We start from the raw sequence: 25,148 nt of genomic DNA, 5'->3' as shown, positions 1-25,148 counted from the left end.
ATGTTTTAATATTTAACAAGTATCTTTAAAATAGCTACCCTTTATGATAAGTAGGGTATTTTCAAATCAGCTGATTAACAGCTGTTCGTTTAGTGTTGATAAGGAGACAACTTTCCCGGCAAAACAAAACAAACTGATTTCAGTGGCTACCAACACTGCCCCTTAATCACATATTTGGCGCCAAAAGTAGCACGATCAACGCGAATCTATAACTTGTAATTGTAATTTAATCAACAAAAATGAGCTTCTCGCGTAGTGCCTTGCGCTATGCCCACACCAACGGCTACACTGGACTCCTGTACACACCGCGCGGCGAATTCATCATCACATGCGGCACCGACGGCGACATCCGCCACTGGACCTCCATCAGCGATGACGACCCACGATCCAGCTGTCTGGGGGAATTTGTCATGTGCATCGCCCACACGGGGACTAGGCTATTGGCCTCCACGGATCGCAACACTGTTCACGCCTACACCTTTCCGGACATGGACAGCGACGGCATTCTGATGCGTTTCACCGCTCCAGCCACATGTGTCCGAGTGGTGGGGGACTATACAGCTGCAGGCAGCGAGGACACCAATATCAAGGTGCTGAAAGGTGACACTCCTGGCAATGAAATTGTTTTAGAAGGGCACACGGGTCCAGTTTTGTCCTTGGACATGTTTGTTGAGCGCAAACTTCTGGCGTCCATTGCTGGAGATGGCCAATTAAAGGTCTGGAACTTCGAGGAGGGCAAGGAGCTGAAGAGCGTACCTGGTTTGCCCAAAGTAAACAGCTTTGAGAGCGCCTCTCTCTATGGAACACCCACATTTGAGCCCAAGAGCGGGGAACTTCTGGCCTATGCTGCGGACAACGAAATTGTGGTTCTAAATACGGCCAACTGGGAGGTGGCCTTTAAGCTGCGCGACGACAGGGTTTCCAGTAACTACAGCTGCTGTCAGTTTTCCCCGAATGGTGATCGCTTGGCCGCCGGAACCACCAAAGGAGAGCTAAGCATCTTTGACGTTAAGAAGAGAAAAGCGCTTCCCGTGGAGATGCCGCCAAACGACTGCAACTCCATCACTTGTTTGGCTTGGAACCGATCTGGCGAAGAGGAAGTGGCTTTTTGCGATGCCACTGGCCAGCTAGGAACCGTATTCCTAAGTGATGGAAACGAAATCGTTGGAGAGGATGGAGTCGAGGAGGCCCAGGATGACCTACTGGAGGGCTATGAATTTGAAGGTGCCGATGATATGGAGAACCCGCAGGATGATGGCGATGGTGTGAGTTTGGAGCAACTAAAGCGGAAGGTAATGAATTTCGGCGATCATGTAGACGTAGACGAGACGTCCAACCAGTCTTTGGCCAGCAGCCGTACAGCGCCCGTTCCCGCGGCTCCTCAGATCAAATTCTTCAAGCAACAGGCTGCATTTCAGCCGAGTTCAACGCCCAGTGACCTGGAGCACCGCTACATGGCCTGGAATGATGTGGGCATTGTCACGGGACATGTGGAACCCTCGGGAGATGGCTCCATCGACGTGGAGTTTCACGATGCCAGCCTCCACCATGCCTTGCACATCAGCAACTACAATCAGCATAATTTGGCCAGCCTGAGCAGTGGAGCCCTAGCCCTAGCTTCTAATGAGTCCAGCAAGCTGGTGGTAATCGCCCTTGCAGCCGCCGGAAACAAAGAGTGGTCGCTCAGCTTGCCAGATTGCGAGAGTGTGGAGGCTATAGTGGCCACCAGCCACTTGGTTGCTGTAGCCACCAGCTCCAGCTTCCTCCGGATTTTCAGTGTGATGGGTACCCAGCGTGAGGTTCTCAGCATTCCGGGACCGGTGGTGGCTCTCGCTGGACATGAGCACTGCCTGATGCTGGTCTATCACAGCTCACACCCCAGCCAGACGCAACAACATCTTGCCGCTATGTTGGTCACCATAAACGGACTCAACCTGCGGCTAGAGCATCTGCCAGTGGCGCTCACTCCCGGTCGCCATCTGTCTTGGCTTGGCTTCAGTGACACGGGATCCCCTAGTTTTGCGGATAACATGGGCTTGGTTCAACTTTACAGAAAGAGTAGCAACGCCTGGTTCCCCATCTGCGACACCATGAAGCAGAGCTCCAGCGTGTCGAACAACTATTTCGTGGTGGCTGTTTCGGAACGTCGACAAATCATACAGGCTGTGCTTTGCCGTGGCACCTCGTACCCCATGACCAATCCCAAACCCATGCTCCATGAGCTACGCATGCAGATCCCGCTGTGCGACATCGAAGTGGAGAAGTCGGAGCTGGAGGATGCCCTGCTTCGATCAAGCCTGATGCAAGTTGACGGCGCAGAGAAGATCCAAAAGGAGACGGCTATTAAACTTTTTGCCTTGGCCTGCAGCGGCGAGTGCGAGACACGAGCCAGGGAGCTAATAGAATCGATTGCCTGCACCGAGCTACTCCAATTGGCGGTGAAGTACGCAACCAAGCGGGGTCGGATCCATCTCTCCGACCGACTTTGCGAGCTGCTGCCGCAGTTGGAGGCCATCCAGGAGGCGCGCAAGCAGCAGACATTGCTGGGAGCCAGTGGAATTGCAGCCACTATTGTCCTGCCCATGACGCCCACCTCAGCAACCCAGACCAGCGGACCAAAACCCAAAGCTATTGAGCTGAGCTCCGCCAAACGGGGGGCCCTTAAACGCTTTAGCAACTCTCCAAATATGTTCAAGGCAGCATCTGCAGCGTCTCGTCCTTCGACTCCGGATATACCGAACTCGCCCCTAGACACGCAGGAGAACATTTTTGGGGAGTCGGAGCCAGAGCCTCTTTCTGGAAAGACGGGCGAACAACGGACTCCTTTGAATTCTGTTAATCCGTTTGCCATGAAGCGTAAACTGGGCGATACTGGAGTCATCTTCGGGTCCGAGAAGCTTAAGCTGGCAAAGAAATAATATGTACATTTATTTATAATTAGGTTTAACTTTTCGTAAATATATAAGTTCTATCTAAAATAATTGTTGTTTAAAAAAATAATAGGAGGGATTTATTTGTTACCTTGCCTTTCATTTTAAATGTAACTTCCTTTTTTCATAAAAATTATGGAAAAATAAAAACTGTTACATTTTAAATTAGAAAATAAATCGTGTGAATATTTTTTTTTAATACTGATCTTGAGTCAATGCGAGGGTGACAGACTCAAGATCATTCCTAGTAACACCTGGTAACACTGAACAAACTCAATCGAAGTTTAATTTCGGTACTTTCCACGAATTTAAAGTCAGACATTCGTTAAACATAGTTCAATTTTATAAAAAGTGTTACACGCCACAAAAATTTCAATACAAAAACACACGCACACACACAGGAAAAAATAACTTTTGAAAAGGTTAGGCATATTAAAACGCGCCCCAGCGACTAAGCTTAACCCATTAAAAAAAACACGTAAATTTGTAGTTATACGTATGTAAGTATGGAGGCTGGGGTTCGCCGATCTTTAACTTAATAGCAGCCGAAGCCAAGAAGCTGCAGCCTATTTTTGTCTTTTCTTGGAATAGTGAATTTTCTATGCATTCTCGTTTAATGGAAACCCTTTTAGCCCTAATCCTCATGGGCTTTATAGGAAAGGATCTCTTAGGCCACCCCAGGTTCCAGTTTCCAAGTCTACTTGGTTTTTCGTCTGTTTTTTTATCCATTATCCGGGAGAGAAACGCTTGCGAATTATAGATTAGATCGTGCATCCAGATCTCTGGATAAATACCTTGGAAATTCCGAGGGGGATTTACTTACTCGGTCGTTTTTGAAATCTCAGCGCACCCGAAGTCTTGTCTATACAGTCAAATGCAGGCGAAATCCTAAAATAAAATCGTTCTCTTTATTGCTTGACCAACCGTCGTCGCGAGCAGTTGATTCCGTACCCAGTACTATATATATATATAATTTACCGATAATTTTTTACACTAGCGTCTTGTGTGTATTTGTGCCTTTGTGTTCACGTTAAACAACTAATATTTAATTACTATTGAAACCTTCTAGAAACTCGAACCTCTTTCGCCTAACAATATCGAACCTTACCTTTGTGAAAGTGCAATAAATCGCTAAAAACAAGAAAACTAAAAAAAATATAGAGTAACTCAAAAGACCATTGAACCAAAATGACGAAGAACAAAAATCAAAAAAAGAAGGCGGCTGCTGCCCAGAAGACCACCACGAATCTGCCGGACACTATCTTGACGCCGCCAGCAAATGGGCTGGTGGGGAAGACGACTCCACAAAACAGTCCATTCGCCAATGGAAATATTCGCAAGCCGCCAGTGCCCTGGGGTGAGTTATATTCATCCATAAAAGTGCATCCATTTGAGACTGAATTCCATCTTAATCTCCGGACAGAGCGCGAGCTAATTGGAGTCTTTCTGATGAACATGGCCGATCAGCAGGTGATCACTGCCCGCAAGGAGTGGTATGTGGAGAAGGAGAAGATTCGTCAGATGTTCAACCTATTTCTGGCCTCCTTGCCAAACGGTGGAGAAGTCCGCCTGAAGCTCTCCGTCCACGGAGCCTGGAATGTGAGTATCATTGCTGTCAGCTCCCTTTCGTTCAATCCGCTTCCTCTTAGCTGGTGATAAGAGACTAGAATACGTGGATTTCCTTTGTTATTTTTTTTTGTTGCGAGAGCTTCAAACAGTTGACGCCACAAATTATCAACAAAAGCTCACTAATACAGTCAAATCCGCTTGCCGGTATTGCAAATTTTTTTTGTATTTTTGCCATTTAGACGACGACTAAGTTACGTCTGGTTCGTCAATTGCTAATGAGTCATATCTCTGAATGTTTGTAGGCAGTGTTTAGGTTACTTTTTGGGGGATTTTGGGGTTTTGCATAAACCAAAAATTAAAGTAAATAATTTATTTCTATCTTTTATTATAAAAACAAAGAATAATTACTTCAAACTTATATTTTATTGATAATTCTGAGAAGCTCGCGTCATCGAAATACAACAATTCTTATCACCACTTATGGCAATAAAAATTAGTTCACTGCTTTAATAAAAAAATTACTAAGGTACCTTGTAATTAATTATTATTAATTACTTTACAAAAAATCCCAAAACCCAAACCATTATCACCACCTGGTTGTTAAGCTCTAGTCGTGGAAGAGTAACATCTGTTAGTGGTAGGTGATTCCCATTATCCCCTTTAATCTTGGAAATTCCGGATTATACTCATCAGTGTATCTAAAATAAAACAAAAAAAAGACAAGCCTTGCATGTGATGCAGATGACAATTAAAACAAACGAATCATGTGATTCCCCCTATTCATTTTTTTTTTCGCAATTAAAACAATGGCCTGCACCATTATCGAATTCCATCGTGTCAGGTTGTTGACCACACACTCTGATATTGCTCGAACGGATGCGATAATAGAGCCATTGATAATATAAACAAATGATTATTTTCTTGGATCATCACAGATTGGATCTTTGTTGCATCGGACAAACTTTTTGATCAATACGCCGCGGGGGAACCCTAACTATCGCATCAAGAACTTTGCCTTGATGGAGTTCCGTAAGGAGAAGTTCAATGCGATCGATGAGAAGCATCGCGAATCGTCGGTCATCCCCTCAGTTCCAGGTGCTGTTTCGGAAGGAAATAAACCCATAATCGAAGGTGGTTCTCAAGCACTTACCTGACATCATAATGTTATAATGTACTTTGGATTTATTCTAGAATATGTTCTTGATAAGAACTCTGTGGCCATGCCATTGAAGTATCAGAAGACACAGGTTCAGAAGCCAGTGGGGGATTTCGAGCTGAACTCCTTTGGCTGTTACATTTGCCAGGTGAACTTCGAGACAATTGAGAAGTATGAGGAGCATGTGGAGTACCATGGAGATGAGTCAGATTTCAAGTCTCTAAAGAAAATGGAGAAACTGTAAGTTTTATGCCTCTAATTAGTTAGGGACACGTCTGATTATATTTCTCCTCTCTTGGTAGCAACTGCCCCATGGTGACGCTCTCATACCAAACATGCGTCAACAGCCACTACTTTGGATTCACGATGAAGACCAACCACAAGGACTTGGTAGTGGACAAGTTCATCATTGTGCAGTTACGCCAGTTCTACTATGTGTACAATGCTCGTATGCCACTGGAGGTCTCTGAGAGCGGAGAACTGGTCTTCTTCGTGGACTCGCACGTTTTCATGATTCTCCGGGAAATGCCCATCGTTATCGGATTCACCAGCGGTGGCAAGCGCTATGTGGAGCAGCATCACTTCATGAGGACGGAGGCCCTGCCCAAGGCCAGCTTCAATGTGAATCCCTATCGCTTGTCGAACAACGAGACCTTCAAGAGTCAGGGTCTGGCCCCGGCCAATCCGCCAACGCAAGTTTTCCGGGCACTGAAGCACGAGGATGCCCAGGTCCGGCTGGCGGACTATGACAAGCATTATCGGAACTATTGCGAGCTCGGCAAGGAGCTCACCCAAGAGAACCTGGGCGGAACGCTACGCACTCTGCTCCAGGTAGAGGATATCGAACGGCTGCAGCACTATCTCGGACTCAAGCAGACCAAGATGGAGCTGCACCAGTTCGGCCGGGAACTCTCGGTGAAGATGCAATTGGACAGCAACAGCATGAGTGTCGAGGATGTGCTGTCGCCCGGAGACGATGTTCTGATCATCAACGAGCGCGTCACCCAAGGCACCGCTGGGGGAGTGCGTCAGATGCTGGAGAGCAACAATCTGGTTATGGAGCTGGCCCTCAAGGACTTCGACTCCATCATTCAGTGGGCTCGCAAAGTCGACGGTCAGTTCGGTCAGCTGGACAAGCAGCCTCGCGTCTACTTTGCCCGCATCCTGGGCGTCTCTACGCAGCGTGTGAACATTACTTGCGAGCGCCAGCTGCCGGATAACACCACCTATACGTTGATATTTCGTCCAGTACGGGCGGTAATGCGCTACCAGTACCGAGCTCTCCAGCAGCTAGCTCTCACCAACAGCACCGATGTGCAGCGGATTCTGTTTCCGGGCGAGCTTCCCCCCCAATCGAAGCCAGTTGGGATCTTGGAGCTGAACAATCGGCTGATTGGCAGCAATCCGGAACAATTGCAGGCGGTGCGGCAAGTAGCACTGTCGAAGAAACTGCCAGCTCCCTACATTATTGTCGGACCACCCGGAACCGGAAAGACGGCCACTATCTGCGAGGCAATCTATCAGCTGTATGTGAGACGCCCGGAAACACATATCCTGGTGCTGGCTGGTTCCAATACCGCTTGCGATGAAGTAGCTCTGCGGCTGCTCCGGGCAATAGCCAAGGCTCCGGAGAGCCACCCGCGCCCGCTCACGCGCATCTTTGCCGCTAGCTGCGATCGGCGTATTGACAACATAGACGACATGCTGCTGGAGTACTCCAATATGTACTCCCTGCACTTTTATCCGGCCGTGCAGGCTGTGCACCAGTACCGAATCGTGGTGTGCACGCTCAGCTTGGCGGGAAAGCTGTCGACCGGTGGGTTCGCGAAAGGCAATGTGTTCTCGCACGTGTTCGTTGACGAGGCGGCGGCCAGTACGGAGGCGGAAGCCCTCATGGGCATCACCTGCACCATATCGCCCACGACCAACCTGATCCTCTCCGGGGACCACAAGCAGCTGGGACCGGTGCTGCAGTCGCAGCGCGCCAGTCAATGGGGTCTGTCGTTGTCGCTATTCGAACGCCTGCTCCAGAGGAACTGCTACCAGGTGAAAGATGACGGCAGCTACAACGAAGCCGTGCAGACACGGCTTATCCGCAACTTCCGATCCCATCCAGAGATCGTCGCCCTCTACAGTGATCTCTACTACGGTGGAAAGCTCAAGGCCAAGGCGCCAATGGGTAAGGGTTTTCTTTTGAAATTCAAAAATGGCCATACATGTATGTTTTCCAATTGCAGATAGTGTTTGCAAATTCAGGAACTGGTTCCACATGCCCAATCCGGACTTTCCCATCATGTTCCATTCGGTCTTTGGTACCGTGATGAACACGAAGAGCTCCGTAAGGTAAGGAGTTACTTATCGAGGAGTTAGAATAACCAATAATTGCATTACTCTCCAAAACAGTTTGTGCAACAACAAGGAGATCGATGCTGTCATGGACTACGTCAAGGATCTGATGTACTTTGGCCTGAACGGGGAGAAGATAGCACAAACGGATATAGGAATCATCTCGCCGTACAAGAACCAGTACCAGCGCATCCAGGAGCAGCTGAATATGCGCAGTTGGTCCCAGATAGACTGCGGCTCGGTTGAACTGTTCCAGGGCAAGGAGAAGCAGGTTATCATCGTATCTTTTGTGCGATCCTTTACACCCAAGCTGGGCTTCCTGGACAATGAACGGGTGAGTTGGGATTCTACACAAGTATACCATTTAAAGAAGTTATCTCATTAGCAGTTCTTATTCCTATACTCTTCTAATTAATTTTTTCGAACTAATCCTACCCAGCGCCTTAATGTTTTGCTGTCTCGTCCGATGTCCTTGCTCATTCTGATCGGCAACCCCCGAACCCTGAGCCAAAACAACGACTTCCGGCGCATCATTGAGTTGTGCCGTGACCGGAAAACACTGGTGGGAGTTCCATACTACCGTGAGGAGAACAATAACGGCAAGCAGAACGGGCAGTGTGGGCAGAGTCCTCCGAAAGCTACGACTGGCGGCGTTCGAGGTGCTGTCGCGGAACAGCCATCTACCGGCTTGGTGCAAACCCTAAAACGAAGTAATAAACCCATTGATCCAATCAAATCCTCCAGAGAAACAATAATCGTCTGCAGACAAAAAAAATTGATTTGAACCAAGTCCAAAATTCAAAATCCACAACAACCCGCTGCTGAATTTGAAAAATAAATCGGCACTCCCAAAATTTGTACCGTACGGACACCGATGAGTTGTTTCTCTGGCGGGTTCCGCCCCAAAACGAGTCCTTAATTGATAGCATTTTATCTTTATCTTTTAATTCAGCTGGCGTTCAGAAGAATCCCGCCCAGGCGGTCAGGTTCTTCTACAACAAAGAAGAGTTGCTTAAACTGGGCAAGGAGGTTAAGGTGAACGAGAAATCGGAGATGGAAAAGTTCTTCGACGAGCTGCCAAAGGTGCCTAAGTGCTTGGACGACGGTTCCCAGTCCGTTCGTTCGATAACGAAGCAAATGAAGGATCTTAAGGTGGAGCATATGCCGAAGGTGGCACCAACACCGGTAGCGCCACCGAAGCGTGTAGCATTAGTTACCCCATCTGTGGCGACTCCAGCGCCTCGGGTTAATCCTGTAACGGCTGCACCTGTGAGTGTTACTACACGTGCCACTGCTCCACTTGCACCATCACGTCCAGTTCCAGTGGCAGTGCCCCGTACTCTTCCACGGCCAGCCGATAATCCAACTCTAAGGCATACGTCGGAGATGAATGCCTCATCGTTCAGACGGGAAAATGCCCGATACGGGAATGGAGTGCCTTTCGCCCGCGAAGTGCACGAGTCCAGTAGCTACCAGGCTACCAGGCCGACGGCATACAGTTATGTACCCACCGGCACTTCGAGGTTTGAGAATTCGAGACCCTTGCCAGAGGAGTACCGACGTCCACCGCCGTTCTATGAGAATCACGGCAGCTGGAATAACTTTGGCAGGCCGTCATCGTTTAGTCCGCGGCCAGCAACGCCGCCACCCAAGGAGAAGAAGTCGACGTGTGTCATTTCATAATTTTGGCTTCCGCGGAGACGTATCTCCAATCTATGAGGACGTTGCAGCTGCTTGGCATAACAAGTGGCTGTAACGTCCTTTTTTTGACTTTGCTGTTGGCATTTGTGCGATCTGCGATCATCCATGCGCCAATCAGCAAAACACCTTACCAAATAGATTCGCATTTGATGCGCGTCCACGTGAATAGGAGCTGCCGGGACCAGAGGACCCACACCCATGTGTGTGGCTCCTGGCCGGCAGCTCCCGCTTGGGCGGTCAGTTGCGAATGTAATTGATTTGAGCATAGACATGGACATCTCAAAGTGAACACATTTCAGTTGCTATTGCCCAGGGTTTCTGATTAATGTTATGAAAGCTAGTCCTCCTATCCTATATATGTACAAGTGGACTAACTTTCATAACGAAAATCGTAAACCTTAAGCGATTTCAGTCGTTATATGTTTAGATTTGTCTTTGGATGTTTCAGAGAGTATGTATAAATATGCCAGGGGAATCAGCTTCAGAAAGGATCAATTTCCCCAAAAAAAAAAACATGTATATTAGAGTTCTGCAACTGTTCCATATCCATGTAAGAGAATAATCATCCAAAAATATACGCTTTGAGAGTATACTCCATGTTCTATTTAGTTTAAGATGCGATATGGGAAGCAATAAGCACCTCTTTGTTCAGTTTATTATCGAAAAAAAATATAAATAACATAATGATTCAAATAAAAAGACAATATTATATTAAAAATCAAAGAAGTTTCTTTCATTCTAGACTTTCATTTCGTAGTAGGTCGGTTGAAAGTCGAAACAATCCCTCTATCGGGGATAGAACACTCGATTCGAATCCAGGCACACATATTTTTCGTTACTGCTCCCAGCCAGTCAAATAGCAAAACAAAACCAATTTTGAGTAAATTTCGTATAAATTACTGTATATATTCCATCAAATAAGAAACAACAACCATTTTGATTTCAAAAACCAATACAGTTTCGGCAATATAGTTCGCCTTAATATAACCGTTGCTATACCCGCGTGCCCAATGCAGGCGACCGGCAGGACTACCGGACGAGGAGGCGTGGGACCCAATCGGGCCAATGCCGCTCCCAACGGAAATCGGGCCATCTCCAACGCCACCGCCACCGGGGTCACATTGCGTTCCAAGTTAACGGCGCCTCTATCGACGCACACGACGGGAACACGCAAAACTGTTCACGGCGGAGGGGGCGATGGAGGATCCGTCGACGGTGCGGGCTCGGCTTGGAAGCAGACAGGCCGCCGTCTTGGCGGCAATAGCAGCGCCGGTGCCGGAGGTAAGGGTAACGCCATCCACCGACTGGCCCAGCCCACCATAGCCTCATCGCTGAGGGCCACCAACAATCGCCAGCAACGAGGAACTCATCCCAATGCCCAGCTGGAACGAACCATTGCCGGGTATGGTTATCATTTCGCTTTCCATTCATGAATCCTTTCACGAATCCCATTCTCCAGGGGCAAGAGCAACGAAAATGTCCCGGCAAAGCCACCCAAACGTCGGGTGATGTCCGCTGCGGCCAAGCAGGCTGCCCGGGAACGGTTGTGGCCCTCCAGGCCGGCGGGTGGCAGCACCCACACCTCCAATCTGCGCAAGGAGAAACTGGCTGTGGCCGAAGAACCCAAATCCTTGGATGACTACGAGGCCATGCTGAGAGAGGGGGAGGGCGAGGACAACGAAGAGCCAGCCCAGGAAATGCTCGAGATGGGAGTACAAACCAACGAGGCCGAGATCCTAGACCACGAGCTTCTCACCGGCAGCGTCAAGATGGTGACTCCCTCGAGGCGACTGTTGGAGCAGATAGAACGCGAGCGGCGCGAGACGAAGGCCAAGATTGATCGGCAGTCGGTGCGGAGGTTTGCACCTCACGAGCAGGACGAGGAGCTGCACTTGGACGAGCTGAAGGAGTACTCCGAGCGGAATGCCGTCACCAAGCGGGCACCCAAGAAGCCACCACCGATTACATATTCCACCTACGACAATCAGTACCAGAACGTCTTCAAGTCCATGGATGACTTCTTCTCGAGGGAGATTCCCAAATCCGAATCGGTGACCAACATCCAGGAGAGAATCAGGCGCAAGGAGCAGGAGCTGATGAGTCTCTTCGACGACGTCGACTTAAATGAGTAATAGCTAGAGAAGCTTCTCAAGGCTTCAACCCAAAATCAATTGTTATCCCGGAGGAGGAGGATAATATTTCAAATTATAAGTGTTTAAAGACTTGTACTGGTGCTGTGGATTATAATTATTATATTGCATTCATTTCCATCGATTCTAAAAGATAGTCTTATTTTTAAGTTCAACCTGTCTTGAGACTTATTTTTAGAGACTATTTAGTTTAACTATTATTAGACTTTAATTATTAGACTTATTTTTAGGAAACCCTTAGCCTTGTTGGAAAATTTATGAGACAGTAGCGCTTAGATCTTGAAGCTCTTAAAAATATCTTAAAAAGATTTAAAAGTGGAGTTCCTCAATTATTATAATAATAAAGTTAAAGTTAAGTTAAAAAGGGTGTATCTATTATAGTATTTCAGCCAGACCTCAGTATAGTACCTGATCAAGAAGGGTCTGATCCTGTACTTCATGGAATAGTTTATCTTTTATCTCAGTACCGGTACCATTATCGTAAGATGTAGTGTTATTTTTAAGTTCAAAGCATCTTAGACTTTTATTTTTATATTTAAGTGCCTTGCTTGAATATTTTTAAGACAGATTAAAAAAATTACAAAGTGGAGTTTCTCGATTATTATAATACCCGATCTTCCACACCACTCCCTTCCTCCTATAAAGGATATTAACAATTTAACTAACCTTTCTACAAGTATCTACTATTCTGTTAAACTGGGGGTGTTATAGGGTCTATCTTTTAAAGTACCTCAGTCAGGTGCACAGGCAAACGTAAAAGACTATATAATATATAATATTATTATTATTATTATTATAAAAGATAGAAAAGTTTACAAAACTAAACTAGCTTAATAGATATAGCGCTAAATATATATAATATATAAAATATATATACTCCGCTGTTGATCCTGATTAAGAAGAGAAGGATCCTGTACTTTATAGACTACTTTATCTGTCTTATCTTTCTTGTATATCAGTACCGGTACCAGTAAGGCACTACGAGTACTGGGTATAATAAATAGTACTTCAGTCAGACCTCAGTATAGTAACTGAAGAAGGGTTCCTCAAGAAGGGTCGGATCCTTACTTTATTGTATACTTCATCCTGTATCTCAGTACCTTTAGCAGTAAGGTATTACAAGTACCGGGTATAATAAAAATAAACTTTCAGAAGGTCAATCTTATTTTTGTAATAATAAAACTAGAAAAAGCTTTTATTCAAGAAAGAGAAGAATATCAATTTGTAAGATTCCAATAGAGAAGCTTTACAATAATATTCCATTTTATTTATAGCCCCCCTCACACCCAGACACACCCTCTCTAAAGGGCGAAAAACAACAAGTCAGAAACCTTGGCCGCTACAACTTCTATAAGTGCGGGGCAGTGCTCTTACATAAGTGGCCCAACCAGTACATAAAATTAAGGCAGCAAGTCCAAAGTTATATTCAAATTGCGCTTAGCCAAGCAGTAGAGGGAATGGCTGACTAGCCCAGCCAGTAAATACCACTTTCTCTGCGGCCCGAAAGCGGGGTCAAGACGTTTTCACGTCGCCAAAATCCACAGTCAACTCTGGCAACTGGTCGTGCAAGCAATGGAAAAGTCGCCTCTTCAATTTCCCCACGAAATTCGCGATGTGGAGGCGTCCACCAACGCGGAACTGATGGATTATTTCCACGGTTGGTTTAGAAATCATCATTCCTAAAAAGAGTATCTACAAAGCTTATCCTAACTCTCCAGGTGAAAAAACTGGCTTCGTCCAGGTTGGACCCGAGGGCTACTTCTTCCCGCACAAATTCAAGGATGAGGCTGAGCGATATTATAATTTTGAGGCTCGTCCAGATGATGTTTGGATAGCAACAGTGCCCAGATCAGGCACCACTTGGACACAGGAGCTGATCTGGTTGTTGGCCAACAAACTGGACTTCGAGGAGGCGCAAAATAGACCGCTAACTGAACGATTTCCATTCTTTGAGTGAGTCTAATATCAAAAAAATAATATAAATATTTAAATACTTTATAAAATAACTTATAGATTTCCTGTATTTATGCATCCCAAGATCAAGGAGGAGTTGCAGGAGCTGAACAAGAACTCGACAGGGGCTTTGGAGTTCATTGAAAAGATTTCCCGGCCTGGTTATGAGGTTTTAAGTGAAATTCCTCGAGCTCAAAGACGTTTTATAAAAACTCATTTTCCATTTTCCCTACTTCCTCCCAGTGTTTTGGAAAACAAGTGCAAGGTACTTTTTAAAATATAAATATAAACCCAAATATTTATAATCTTTTTTGTTGAATTTCAGATAATTTATGTTGTTCGCGATCCCAAGGATGTGGCTGTTTCCTATTACCACCTGAACAGACTCTTCCGCACCCAGGGCTATGTGGGAGACTTCGAGCGCTACTGGCGCTATTTCCAGCAGGGATTAAGTAAGAACACCAAACCAATAGAATCTCTAAAAAGAATCCCTCTTCCTCATCCTTTAGATCCTTGGCTGCCGTACTACAGTCACGTGAAGGAGGCTCGCGAACATGCCCACCTGCCCAATGTGCTCTTCCTGCGCTACGAAGACATGCTGGTGGATCTGCCAGGAGCAGTTCATCGTATTGCTGAGTTCTTGGAATGCCCGCCCAAGCCGGAGGACTTAAGCACACTTCTAGACCACTTAAGCATTAAGAGTTTCCGGGAAAACAAATCCGTAAATATGCACGAAATGGCCTCCGTCGGAATACTCAAAGAGGGTGAGGCGGGATTTGTGAGGAGCGGCGGGAAAACAGCCAGCCAGCCCCAGCAGGAGTTCGTGGACAACCCAAAGCTGTTCAAGAGCGCCAACGAGTGGGTGGAACAGAATGTGAAATGCTTCAAGACAATATAAACTTCCTGACAAAGATGGCTAATTTACTGGTTTTTTGGTTTTTAAAATTGGAACAATTGGGACTAACGTATTTGCACATTAAAACTATCCACACTGGCACTGGCGATGTGCTTGTGGATTTCGTTGACCTCCGCCTGGGTGAGAGTGCGCTCCATGTGCCGGTAAACGATGCGGAAGCACAAGCTGGTCCGGCCCGTCTTCGGGTGCTTGAACTTGTCCACCAGGCTGATCTGTAATGGTATATGGAACATTTTTAAAATAAATAACAGATTGTAGAACACACTAACTCACCTGCTCCACCATATCCCCGGCGAGCGAGCGTACCAGGTCGTAAAAGTCATTGGGCGAGAATCCGACATCCACTTCCACGTTCTCCGGCAGCCAGAAAGACAGGTCGTTCGTGCACTGCGGATAGTGGGAAATGGGTTTGTACTTTGGCAGATTGTGCAGGTCCTTTTCGCTAAACTGGGACAGGAAGCCGCTGTCGTTGGACCAAAACAGTCGGATGTCAGGAATATCGAACAAAACCATTGCCAGACGCTCCAGCCCCACGCCAAAAGCGTATCCAATCGACTGATGGACACCGGCCTTCTGAAGAATCTCGTGCCGCATAATGCCGCAGCCCAGAACCTCCAGCCAGTTGTCCTTGAAGTAGATCTCCAGCTCCCACGATGGTTGTGTGAAGGGGAAGTATGTGTCCACCCAGCGGTACTTGATGCGTGGACCAAAGAGATCCTTTGTCAGGCCCACCAGAACGTGCTTCATCTCGTGCTCCATGAGTTTAACAGCCTCTAGCGTATGGCACGGTTGCTTGGTCTGGTCCATAAACTTGGAGGATGGCAGGATGAGCTTGGGATCAGCCAGCTGACCCGACCACGTTTCCTCAAACAGTTCCAGACCGGGATTACGCTCAAAGAGTTTGTCTTTAGTCACCAGTCGAACGGCGTCGGCCTGGTGGAATACGGGATAGTGGGTGCTATCGATCTCGTCGCGGCGATAGACCTCGCCCACCACCAGAAAGTTGTCCAGTCCACCGGAGATCAGCTCCACTTGATGGGCAGTGGTGTGGGCGCGCAGCAAATGTTGCTGGTTGACATAGTAGCAGTCTGACTTCTGGCGACTGACATGGTCCGCGGGAATTAGAAGGTTGTCAAAGTTCTGCTGCACGGTAACCACTGGATTCAGTTGGTCATAGACGGAGAACAGGGGATTCCCGCGCTGGTTGCGATATGCTCCGTAAAAATAGTTAACAATGCGCTGGCGGATGATGGACAAGGGGTGATCCTTTTGCAGGTGTTTGTTGGCTCCTAGGTAGGATAGGATTTTGGGCGTGACATTAGTCCAGCCATCGGTGGCGTACGTGCTCCCATTGACCTCCAGCTGCGATTGCGCGGGGGATGGGGGCACCTTCTCCGACTTCTCAGCAGCTGCACTGCTGGCCAGGAAGCGAAAACCGTTGGCGCACGCAGGAAGGCAATGCCTCGTCCCCGGGACGCGAAGTGTCAATAGCATTTTAACTGATGGCTCGACTAAAATAATATTTTTTTCATATTATAACACAAAACAGCTGTTAAGCAATCCAAGAAGTGTGCTAAGGTTCTCAATTTCAAATAATACCAACGGAAACAGTTGGTATATTTTTAAGTTGGTATTTTGTATAGGTTTGTGTATTTGCTAAAACACTGCTTGAAAAACTACTTGTTTTGAGGTTTCTTTCGAAAAATGTTTAAAAATATGCGAAAAGGAGGATAATATGACAAATGCGAGTTTAATATGTTTGCTATATTATATACGATCATCAGCAATATCTGCACTTATACCTTCAATACCCAGGATACTCATTAACGGACCAAAACCAAGCTTATATTGTTGCCAATTTTCATCAATCCTCAATCCTACCACTCCATAAAATTAAAAGTAACAAAATTAATTTTATTTTTTTATTTATTTTTCTACAAACATCAACACAGTTCTTTTCTTAATATTGTATGTGATGGCAGAGATATAAATGAATGTACGGAATCAAGGGATAAAATAATAGTTGGCTAAATTATTAAAGTTTCATTTGAGATGCGTGTTTGCTTTTTGTTTGTATCTTTTGGAGGCTATGTGGCTAAAATACATCAGAAATCAGTTCTGGACTAGACCAGGGGATAGCTGGAGGCGCTGGCGATACCGCACTGGTTGTCCTTGTTGCGCAGCATTTTGATGAAGCCCTTGTCACCCCAGGTGGTGCCCCAGGAGTTCTTCACCAGCCAGTAATCCTGGCCGGACTCGTCGGTGCCAAAGCCAACAACCAGCACACCATGGTCCAGGTTCTGGGCATCGCAGGCAGGCTCAACGTACACACCCTCCGAGTAGAACTGGAAGGACTCGTGGGAGGCATCGATGGCAACGGAAACAGGGCCAATGGTGGCCACAGCCTCGGCCAGCTTCTTCTCATTACCCTGGGGAATGTCAACGAATCCGCGGTCGGTGGCTCCGATGGTGCCCTTGTTGAAGTGGCAGGAATCGTCAAGAGCCTCATAGGGATAGGACTTCTCGGTGTCGATGCCGCCGTTATCCTTGATGTACCGGAAAGCGTTGTCCATGAGACCGCCGTTGCAGCCGTTGTTGCCGTACTTGGTGGAGCAATCGACCAGGTTCTGCTCGGAGAGGGAGACCAACACGCCGGACTTGCGGTAGTGCTGTCCCTCAAGGGCACCGGTGCTGGAGAAGGCCCAGCAGCTGCCGCAGTGTCCCTGATCCTTGACACCAGTCACAGCGCCCTTGTCACGCCAGTCCACAGACTTGGGCAGAGTCACATGCTCCGGGGAGATGAAGGTCACACCCTTGAAGGATTCATCAGCGGCGCTGTAATGGGATTATTATTAGTAAAGAATCAACAAATCAAGAATGTAGCAGAGAAAACGATCGTTTTCTTCGAAATTACAAGATGTTTTGAGTTTATTTTTAGAAAAATTGAATCATCGATTCCTTACCGCAGCTCTTTGTGGAGCGTGTAGTTGAATCCGTTCATTAGCTGGCGGAATTCGTGGTGTAGCATGTCGGCGTACTTGTTGACAGCCAACTTGTAGCTGACCTTTCCGGAGGCCCATAGCTGGTTGTGCTTGGCGATCTTGTGCTTGTTCTCGTTGAAGATCTTCAGGCGGAAGCGCTCCTCGGTCTCATCCAGGTAGTTCTTGCGGTGTTCCAACTGTTGACAACAAAAAATGGTTGCTTCTTTACCATGCACAGACTGTAATCTATATTTGTTCTTATCTATAGTACCTATGGTACATGCTTCCTCGATTAGATACCACCACCAAGTGGGAAGTTGGCATTCAAATGCATTTCCACTATCAACATATTATTTTTTTGGAAAATCTCTAGAAGCGTTTACGTAAACTAGAGATTTACGATCACACCTCAATCAAAAGTTCTTAGTGCTGAGATAACCTTATCACCGAAATGTTCAACCTGGCACGAGCTATTCTCTCTCTCTCTCCCTGACCAAAAAGCAGTCTTGGTCACGGTAGCTAAGGTCCATAAAACAGCTCGTAACATGGCAATAAAATTGTTAAACTTTTTTCAACAACTATTAGGCAACGTTGATAGTTTTCCAGGTAGTTGCCACCATCACAGGTAAGAGTATCTTTGTATCTATGACCCGGATTAGAATGCAATGCCGGAATATTCGTTGGGGTTGTTTGTTTGGCCCGCATATTGACTTGGTACGGAAATAGCACGAACGCTAAACAAATGATAGCTATAAAGAGAATGGAGGGCCGGCGAGGTATGCGACTTGGGTGATATCCATTGATCCCATTCAGGGGTGGATTTTTCTTTCAAATAAATCAAGAACTTGGACAGGGAGTTAGGAGTTAAGAGAAATCTTGGAGTTTCCTAGAAATGGGACAGAAACATATATAAACTATTTGAAACCCAACAATAAACCCGTATATTGGTCAGTCATGTGAGAAACATGAATATGTAATTATTTTGGACACCAAAGCCGAACGAACTAACGAACCAGCTCCCCAGAACAGAGCAACAATTGTCGCCCCAACAGGCCACCGGATGGCGAGGGGAGGATGCTGGGGGTCCACTCATATAATTGACATAATTGATTCGAATTTAAGACATGCATAGCAGCATATCATGATGTCCGATGTCCGATGTCCGACCCTATTGAGGGAAACCTTTAGAAAGCAACCGTCTGCACCAATGACCTATTGATTTTTCTACCACAAAATCTGACTCATTTTTGATGGAACATGATAGACTTCACACGTTTTATTGTTGACATTTTGGCGATAATTTTTGATAGAAAATGAATATAGTGATATATAATTAACAGCTTAAAAACAGTTATTAAATGCACGTGCAGTCTAGGCACTCTCGACGTATACAATTTGTATAAATATACTTTATAGTTTGACGTGACTTTTTCCCCACCAGAGAGCAATAAATCTTGCTACTTTTGAGTAACAGTTTAGTAATAGTTTAGTTATCTTCAGTTAGGAAAATTCGTTGCTGCTTGAGCTTGGACGAGGTTGAGTATCTAGGACTTATATCTGCTGACTTCTTATCCTTCTCTCCTGCTACAGCCGTTCCATTTCGATGGCACAGTCGTCCTCCGTCTCCGCTTGTGGAGTGGCTACCACATGGGTGCTGGTGGCGGCATAGGACGTTCTGGGCTGCTCCTCGGTAGCTTTAAGGTTCTGGTACGCCTTCCGCTTCTTCAAGATGAACACCAAGATGAAGGCGTTGACGAACAGCATGACCACAACGATGGCGATGGGACACACCACATCCACGGCCACATTCAGGCTATTTGGATCGGCCATGCTCCTTTTTGAATTTTATGTAATTTTCCCGCTTTCAGTTGGATATCTTCGAGGGGGGAAGGACTACTACTAGTAGCACGTTTTTTTTGGATGACGCGTGTGCTTTTCTTTCGGGGTTCTGGAGGGGGGCGCTCCTTTTATTTCTTTTTTTCTCTGCGATATGTGGCGCTCCCTCGGTATATATTTTTACTTTTGCGTATCGACCCGACCGCCTGCCTTGAGCGTTGAGAGAAAAATAACACCGCGCTTTTGGTGGTGGCCTGTTGGTGCTGGTACTGCTGGTACTAATGGTGGTGGTGGTGGTGCTCAGCCGAACTCACCCGAATCTCTCCGACGATCCGGCGGTACCGAGAGAAACCTATGTAGGCGAACTATTTGGAGGAAGCGCGTACTACTCTATATATTTCTTGTTTAGTATTCTGTTTATTTTTTTTTTCTTTATTTTTTTTTGCATTGTGCGCATTATGGAACAGTTTAAAACTAACCGGTTTTTTTCTTTTTGAAGACCAATGATTTATAAGGATTTCGGGCAATGTATTCAAATATTCCTAACCGGTTAGCATAACAAGAAAAAATGGAGAAATCCACAAACATGAGAAGGCGGTATCAAAAATCAAAAATCCTCAGGTTTTTTTGCAAGTCAGGCGAATATTTCCCAGCCACTTGTTGTTTGTATTTGAGCGATTTTCAATTGCTAAGAAATTGAATAAACAAAAAAACAAAGCTCGGTGACCAGAAATGAGCGGTTTCGGCACTCATACGCCAAATTCAAATGGCAACTTGATAAGCTGCTAAGTGATCCGTCACGCGTCACTTCTAAAATGCTCGACCCCCTACCCCTTGTTTAGTATTATTATTATTATTATTGCTATTTTTCCCACATCGTACGTTTGTTTGTTTGTTGAAAGCGGGAGCCTGGTGGAAACGCATTTATATTGATATAAACGCTTATCAGCGGGGGAAATAACTTGACAGCTACATTTGCAGCTGCTAATATGCAACCGCAGATTGTGGCACTTTGAACTCTCCAAAGAGATTAAGATTTATAGTTTCGCGCTTGCTCAAGACGAACTCGAAACGGAACGTAAACAACTTATTGTTTTGAATTGCGCGGGTTCATTTTTTTGGTTCTACATTATGGGCAGCACTTTTGGTGTGACCGCAGTACACAAGTATTTTACATGTCAAAATAATGTATGTAAAAAACAAACCGTTAGATTGGTACATTTTTGAAATTTTTGTTTTTCAGCTTGGGGTTTTTTAAACAAAATTTTTTAAAAACAATAAGGAACATTTGATTATTCTTTATCATAATGTATAGCACAAAAAAATATAAAAGGTTTGAATATTTGGATAAAATTGTGTTTTATCTCTATTTGAAGTTCAGTCATAATTATTTTATTTTTTGAAATTATTCATTTCAAGCGGATGTGAATCCCTTATAATAGATATGATATAGCATGGAATGCGGGTTTATTCTCTTGCTCTGAAACTGCTAGAGCTTCAATACCCAATAACAAGATAAACCTTTTCAGGGGAAATTAAAAAACTCCCATGTATGGGAGTTTTATCAAACAGATCTGCACGAAAATCCCTAATTATACGCCCCCATACGTGGCTAATGGTGCTTGGCACGCCACTTTATAACAAATAACAAAAACAGGCAACTCTCGAAGCACTGATAAGAAATATATAGACAATTGTAACACAAAGAACAATGCAATCCAAAGTATTGATGAATTGCAAAAAATAGAAACTAGGGCATAAACCAAAGTCGGCTTTAAACACATGACGATTAGGAAACAATTGCAAAAGTGGTACAAGTCAAAGCTTATCACTGACCGGCTGGCTGGTCTCAAGTTCTCAAGTCCAGTCTTGCACAGCACTGGCCGGCAGGCAGCCTCTTATCAGGGATTCTGACCCTAAATGGGCAGAGTGGGTGACCACACAACGATGTTTACGGACGGACCGACTCTAAGCGCGGACGGGCTGTCATGTGAGCCGGCATGTGACTGACTCCGAAGCCTAGACTTATCGGGAAGCCTCCTACTGGTGCATCCGCAGTCCATTCACTCGTGAGTCAGCAGCAGCAGCAGAGAAGGGAATCGACATCGGCGGCGTCACAAACGGAAGAATGCATCGAAAGCCCAACTATGCAAACAATGTCTGCGCGAGACAAAGGCCCAAAAATAATGGATTAATCACCGCTTACAGCTACACTTGTCACCGGAGAACGAGAACAGTTGTTGGATTCGGATTTCCTAGGTGACAAATCGGGAACAGGGACTACCACTCACCTTGAAGGTTTGCCACTCCTCCTTGACGACATCGGCGAAGGAGACGGCCTGGGCCACCGCCAGCAGGGCCAGAAGGGGAAGTACGAATACTGTGCGCATTTTGTGGTTTCTGCAAAGTGGAATCACCCAATTAATAAGATATAATGACAAATAAAATATAAAATATTTAAAATCATCGTTTTAAACTTTAAAATTTAAACCCTATCTTGTGAGTATCCTTTTTGTGGCTTCTGGAAATTGGAATCACCCAATTAATAAGATAGAATGACAAATAAAATATAAAATATTTAAACACATTTTAAAGCCTATCTAGTGAGTATTTTATTTGTGGTTTTTGGAATTAACCAATTATTAAGATAGAATGATTAATAAAATATTTAAAAACATATTTTTAAAGCCTATCTAGTGAGTATTCTATTTGTGGTTTCTGGAAAGTGGAATCACCCAATTAATAAGACAAAATGACAAATAAAATATATCTATCTAGTGAATATTTAGTAAACTTTTTACCGCAAAGCCCTGCTTAGTTGTTAATTTTTAATGTATGACTAAATGAAAGGCGTTAATTGTACTCTCTTTGTGATTTCTTTTTAGCTGTTTGTTTTCAAAATCGCCAGATGCGTTATCTTATCGGCCATTCCTCTTTCGATTCCGTCTTCGGTGAGTCGCGTCTGCCATGTTAGTTCGCCCATTTTGAAACGTGAGGGGCATTTTTTAAATTATGTGATTGTTATTACTGCGATTGCAGAAATACATAGTAGATATACGAACGATTTGTGCCAAGTTCGAGGGCGAAAACGGGTTTTGAAATTCAAGGTGATTCATCTAACTATATGCCTATATGTGTGTTAGGGAAAATATATACGTATATGGACTAGCAGGTGATAAAATGGCTGGAGATAAAATAGAAAACGCGAAAATGGGTCACAAAGAACAACAGAGAAATGGCCGCCTAAGCAATAAAAAAAATAACTAAACAAAGACGCGGAGTAGAAATGCTGAAATAAATCTAACTTCTTGCTGAATATTAATTAAAAAAAAAACAAAAGCATGACGCAATTAGAATAAACAATCGACAAGTATAAACATTTACTTTCGTTAATGCAGGGCAGGAATATTTATTTTGCGTTCTAGGAACTGCATCGGGGCTTCCACTTACCACTCAGAACTGCGCAGCAGGAAATGCAGAAAAATCACTGATCTTAGCACTATATAATAAAACTGTATGCTGGCTCAGTTGCTCAAAAGTGCAAGTCAAGCAGATCTAATTGTTGAGTCGCAATTTAAGTTATGCTCTGTTAGACTTTTCGATGTTCAATAAAAATATCACCGAGATTGTTTCCCAAGAAACTTCGCTGTGTGGCCGTAGGCGGACATCCCAGAAGGTTCTGATAACAACCAGAAATACTTTATCAGTGATATAGTATTAAAATACTAAACCAAGTTGCCTGTTCATTACGAGCGGTCACACTATTGACAGAAGAGGAAGATAAAAATTGCTCGTCATCACAAATAGCAGGCGATTTTCAGGAAAAGTTGGCAAAAAAACTCCTATAAATTTTACGCATAATATATCCCGTAAGTATATCCTAGAAAATGAAGAGCCCACAATGTCTACTTCATGCGTGGAAAGATACTCCCATATTAGCCCGCCACTACTCCGTACTAAAAGCTAATCCTTTGCAGCTCTCACGAAGCTCCCGCATCATGTTCGGCAGACAAAGTGGACTGGGCAGTTCCAGCAACAGCAGCAACCTGGTGGAGTTCCGCGCCGGACGCATGAATATGGTTGGCAAGATGGTCCATCCGGATTCGCGCAAGGGTCTGGTCTACATGACTCAGAGCGACGACGGCCTGATGCACTTCTGCTGGAAGGACCGCACCTCCGGCAAGGTGGAGGACGATCTGATTGTCTTTCCCGATGACTTTGAGTACAAGCGTGTTGATCAATGCAAAACTGGACGAGTTTTTGTGCTCAAGTTCAAGTCCTCGACGCGCCGCATGTTCTTTTGGATGCAGGAGCCGAAGACCGAGAAGGACGACGAGCACTGCCGGCGTATCAACGAGCTGCTCAACAATCCGCCGTCGGCTCACCAGCGCGGTGGTGGCGGCAGCAACGATGGCGACCTGCAGTACATGCTCAACAACATGTCCCAGCAGCAGCTGATGCAGCTCTTTGGCGGTGTGGGTCAAATGGGAGGACTTAGCTCCCTCCTGGGACAAATGAAGTAAGCTTTCGGCGTAATTTTCCTTTTTCACACTCCAAAATATAAATTTACTTTAAATTATAGCTCCCGGACTCCCTCGTCCCGCAATACCTCGTCGTCTGGAGGTGGCGCCTCAGCCTTGCAGACTCCGGAGAATGTGACTGTGCCCCGTACACCGTCTGCCCCATCTCGGGGATCCAAGTCTGGCAGTAGCCGCAGCAATGCCAACTCACAGGGTGCTGAGGCCGCCGGCGGTGCTGGCTCGTCCCTAGATGCGGATGCCTCCGGTAAGAACACAACCACAGCGAACACAACGGCGTCAGAAGCGACCGGAGCCTATGCAAATCCATTCCAAGCCTACTTATCCAATCTCTCCCCCGAACATGGCGCAGGACGTTCTCTGAACATCGACCTATCCACGGCACTATCCGGCGCCGAAGCCATCAACACGCTCATTGCCGATCCGGAGCGCGTCAAGTCGTTGATTGTGCATCTGCCGGAAGCTGAGGACGCCGATGAGGATCGTAAGCAGCAGATCAAGGATCACATCACCTCCCCGCAGTTCCAGCAGGCCCTGGCCCAGTTCTCCAATGCCCTACAATCTGCCCAGCTAGGTCCAGTGGTCAAGCAGTTCGAGCTCTCCAACGAGGCCGTGGCCGCCGCCTATTCCGGCAATCTGGAGGATTTTGTGCGTGCTCTGGAGAAGAGTCTGCCCACCGGAACCACCATGGCCACTTCAGAATCCAGTGAGAAGAAAGCCGAAGCTGAGGCCCCCGTTGCCCGCGATGAGAACACCGATCCTGCCGATAAGCAAGAGGAGAAGCAAAAATAGCTTTTCCAGGTGATACAACAATAAACACCCCGATTATGGTGGAAAATAGTTTACGTTTTTTGATTCTTAATAAATTGGCAAATTAGCATTATAAAATGCGTAACATTAAATCCTATTTTGTTTTAATTTTAAGTTAAGTTTGGTAGTTTATGTCGGTTTATGATTACCCAAGTTAAAATTTAACTTCAAAAGTAATGATGCAAAATCAAAAGGTCTTGATTTTTATACCTTTGCAGAGGGTATATTATATTTTTGTCAAAAGTGTAAAACGCAGTGTAGG

The 25,148-nt window shown here is 45.6% G+C and overlaps 8 protein-coding genes across 12 annotated transcripts; 5 read left to right on the top strand and 3 right to left on the bottom strand.

Annotated features, from left to right (window-relative positions):
* Nucleotides 1-138: 138 nt before the first annotated feature.
* LOC6494012 (WD repeat and HMG-box DNA-binding protein 1) lies at nucleotides 139-2,978 on the top strand. Its single transcript, XM_001961112.4, has one exon. It carries the CDS (start codon nucleotides 240-242, stop codon nucleotides 2,916-2,918), a length of 2,679 nt encoding a protein of 892 aa, XP_001961148.1. The 5' UTR covers nucleotides 139-239; the 3' UTR covers nucleotides 2,919-2,978.
* A 314-nt stretch (nucleotides 2,979-3,292) lies between these two features.
* LOC6494013 (DNA-binding protein SMUBP-2) lies at nucleotides 3,293-10,420 on the top strand. 4 transcript variants are annotated; one of them, XM_014907053.3, is made up of 10 exons: nucleotides 3,293-3,352; nucleotides 4,000-4,287; nucleotides 4,354-4,529; nucleotides 5,435-5,630; nucleotides 5,691-5,895; nucleotides 5,958-7,834; nucleotides 7,893-7,998; nucleotides 8,059-8,335; nucleotides 8,441-8,711; nucleotides 8,954-10,420. In XM_014907053.3, the coding sequence occupies exons 2-10, from the start codon at nucleotides 4,119-4,121 to the stop codon at nucleotides 9,682-9,684; spliced, it is 4,008 nt and encodes a 1,335-aa protein (XP_014762539.1). In that variant the 5' UTR covers nucleotides 3,293-3,352; nucleotides 4,000-4,118; the 3' UTR covers nucleotides 9,685-10,420. The 4 variants fall into 4 exon arrangements, with proteins under 4 accessions (XP_014762539.1, XP_001961147.1, XP_032306621.1 ...); XM_001961111.4 differs by lacking the exon at nucleotides 3,293-3,352 and adding an exon at nucleotides 3,415-3,430; XM_032450731.2 differs by lacking the exon at nucleotides 3,293-3,352 and adding an exon at nucleotides 3,847-3,884.
* A 39-nt stretch (nucleotides 10,421-10,459) lies between these two features.
* Nucleotides 10,460-11,984, top strand: LOC6494014. The gene is made up of 2 exons (XM_001961110.4): nucleotides 10,460-11,104; nucleotides 11,162-11,984. The coding sequence occupies exons 1-2, from the start codon at nucleotides 10,713-10,715 to the stop codon at nucleotides 11,832-11,834; spliced, it is 1,065 nt and encodes a 354-aa protein (XP_001961146.1). The 5' UTR covers nucleotides 10,460-10,712; the 3' UTR covers nucleotides 11,835-11,984.
* A 1,189-nt stretch (nucleotides 11,985-13,173) lies between these two features.
* LOC6494015 (sulfotransferase family cytosolic 1B member 1) lies at nucleotides 13,174-14,725 on the top strand. Its single transcript, XM_001961109.4, has 5 exons — nucleotides 13,174-13,509; nucleotides 13,571-13,805; nucleotides 13,866-14,070; nucleotides 14,131-14,257; nucleotides 14,315-14,725. The coding sequence occupies exons 1-5, from the start codon at nucleotides 13,425-13,427 to the stop codon at nucleotides 14,701-14,703; spliced, it is 1,041 nt and encodes a 346-aa protein (XP_001961145.1). The 5' UTR covers nucleotides 13,174-13,424; the 3' UTR covers nucleotides 14,704-14,725.
* LOC6496559 (probable phenylalanine--tRNA ligase, mitochondrial) lies at nucleotides 14,706-16,333 on the bottom strand. Its single transcript, XM_001961108.4, has 2 exons — nucleotides 14,995-16,333; nucleotides 14,706-14,933 (listed from the first exon to the last, which is right to left on the bottom strand). The coding sequence occupies exons 1-2, from the start codon at nucleotides 16,213-16,215 to the stop codon at nucleotides 14,766-14,768; spliced, it is 1,389 nt and encodes a 462-aa protein (XP_001961144.1). The 5' UTR covers nucleotides 16,216-16,333; the 3' UTR covers nucleotides 14,706-14,765.
* Nucleotides 16,334-16,629: 296 nt separating this feature from the next.
* LOC6496558 (cathepsin L) lies at nucleotides 16,630-23,205 on the bottom strand. Its single transcript, XM_001961107.4, has 4 exons — nucleotides 22,989-23,205; nucleotides 21,830-21,938; nucleotides 17,685-17,899; nucleotides 16,630-17,556 (listed from the first exon to the last, which is right to left on the bottom strand). The coding sequence occupies exons 2-4, from the start codon at nucleotides 21,926-21,928 to the stop codon at nucleotides 16,845-16,847; spliced, it is 1,026 nt and encodes a 341-aa protein (XP_001961143.2). The 5' UTR covers nucleotides 21,929-21,938; nucleotides 22,989-23,205; the 3' UTR covers nucleotides 16,630-16,844.
* LOC26514400 lies at nucleotides 17,858-21,805 on the bottom strand. The gene has a single exon (XM_014908529.3). It carries the CDS (start codon nucleotides 19,530-19,532, stop codon nucleotides 19,287-19,289), a length of 246 nt encoding a protein of 81 aa, XP_014764015.1. The 5' UTR covers nucleotides 19,533-21,805; the 3' UTR covers nucleotides 17,858-19,286.
* A 59-nt stretch (nucleotides 23,206-23,264) lies between the features above and the next one.
* LOC6494016 (proteasomal ubiquitin receptor ADRM1 homolog) lies at nucleotides 23,265-24,978 on the top strand. 2 transcript variants are annotated; one of them, XM_001961106.4, is made up of 4 exons: nucleotides 23,266-23,407; nucleotides 23,516-24,057; nucleotides 24,121-24,323; nucleotides 24,429-24,978. In XM_001961106.4, exons 2-4 carry the CDS (start codon nucleotides 23,537-23,539, stop codon nucleotides 24,866-24,868), a joined length of 1,164 nt encoding a protein of 387 aa, XP_001961142.1. In that variant the 5' UTR covers nucleotides 23,266-23,407; nucleotides 23,516-23,536; the 3' UTR covers nucleotides 24,869-24,978. The 2 variants fall into 2 exon arrangements, with proteins under 2 accessions (XP_014762540.1, XP_001961142.1); XM_014907054.3 differs by having other exon boundaries at nucleotides 23,265-23,407; nucleotides 24,121-24,978.
* The last annotated feature ends 170 nt before the right edge of the window (nucleotides 24,979-25,148 follow it).

This window comes from Drosophila ananassae, chromosome 3L (assembly GCF_017639315.1).
Source record: "Drosophila ananassae strain 14024-0371.13 chromosome 3L, ASM1763931v2, whole genome shotgun sequence".
In the NCBI taxonomy this organism is placed as follows: domain Eukaryota; kingdom Metazoa; phylum Arthropoda; class Insecta; order Diptera; family Drosophilidae; genus Drosophila; species Drosophila ananassae.
The sequence above is the reverse complement of the archived record's forward strand: the minus strand, read 5'-3'. Positions and strand labels throughout refer to the sequence as shown.

Bases quoted from the DNA above. Each gene is read 5' to 3' on its own strand.
- LOC6494012 (XM_001961112.4), top strand. From the start codon at position 240: ATGAGCTTCTCGCGTAGTGCCTTGCGCTATGCCCACACCAACGGCTAC.
- LOC6494013 (XM_014907053.3), top strand. From the start codon at position 4,119: ATGACGAAGAACAAAAATCAAAAAAAGAAGGCGGCTGCTGCCCAGAAG. The intron at 7,999-8,058 runs GTAAGGAGTTAC...TCTCCAAAACAG, and splicing joins AACACGAAGAGCTCCGTAAG to TTTGTGCAACAACAAGGAGA. The intron at 8,712-8,953 runs GTAATAAACCCA...CTTTTAATTCAG, and splicing joins GGTGCAAACCCTAAAACGAA to CTGGCGTTCAGAAGAATCCC.
- LOC6494014 (XM_001961110.4), top strand. From the start codon at position 10,713: ATGCAGGCGACCGGCAGGACTACCGGACGAGGAGGCGTGGGACCCAAT. The intron at 11,105-11,161 runs GTATGGTTATCA...CCCATTCTCCAG, and splicing joins CTGGAACGAACCATTGCCGG to GGGCAAGAGCAACGAAAATG.
- LOC6494015 (XM_001961109.4), top strand. From the start codon at position 13,425: ATGGAAAAGTCGCCTCTTCAATTTCCCCACGAAATTCGCGATGTGGAG. The intron at 13,806-13,865 runs GTGAGTCTAATA...AATAACTTATAG, and splicing joins GAACGATTTCCATTCTTTGA to ATTTCCTGTATTTATGCATC. The intron at 14,071-14,130 runs GTACTTTTTAAA...GTTGAATTTCAG, and splicing joins TTTTGGAAAACAAGTGCAAG to ATAATTTATGTTGTTCGCGA.
- LOC6496559 (XM_001961108.4), bottom strand. From the start codon at position 16,215: ATGCTATTGACACTTCGCGTCCCGGGGACGAGGCATTGCCTTCCTGCG. The intron at 14,934-14,994 runs GTGAGTTAGTGT...ATACCATTACAG, and splicing joins CCGGGGATATGGTGGAGCAG to ATCAGCCTGGTGGACAAGTT.
- LOC26514400 (XM_014908529.3), bottom strand. From the start codon at position 19,532: ATGGCCGATCCAAATAGCCTGAATGTGGCCGTGGATGTGGTGTGTCCC.
- LOC6496558 (XM_001961107.4), bottom strand. From the start codon at position 21,928: ATGCGCACAGTATTCGTACTTCCCCTTCTGGCCCTGCTGGCGGTGGCC. The intron at 17,900-21,829 runs GTGAGTGGTAGT...TGTTGTCAACAG, and splicing joins AGGAGTGGCAAACCTTCAAG to TTGGAACACCGCAAGAACTA. The intron at 17,557-17,684 runs GTAAGGAATCGA...ATCCCATTACAG, and splicing joins ACGCTCCACAAAGAGCTGCG to CGCCGCTGATGAATCCTTCA.
- LOC6494016 (XM_014907054.3), top strand. From the start codon at position 23,537: ATGTTCGGCAGACAAAGTGGACTGGGCAGTTCCAGCAACAGCAGCAAC. The intron at 24,058-24,120 runs GTAAGCTTTCGG...TTTAAATTATAG, and splicing joins TCCCTCCTGGGACAAATGAA to CTCCCGGACTCCCTCGTCCC.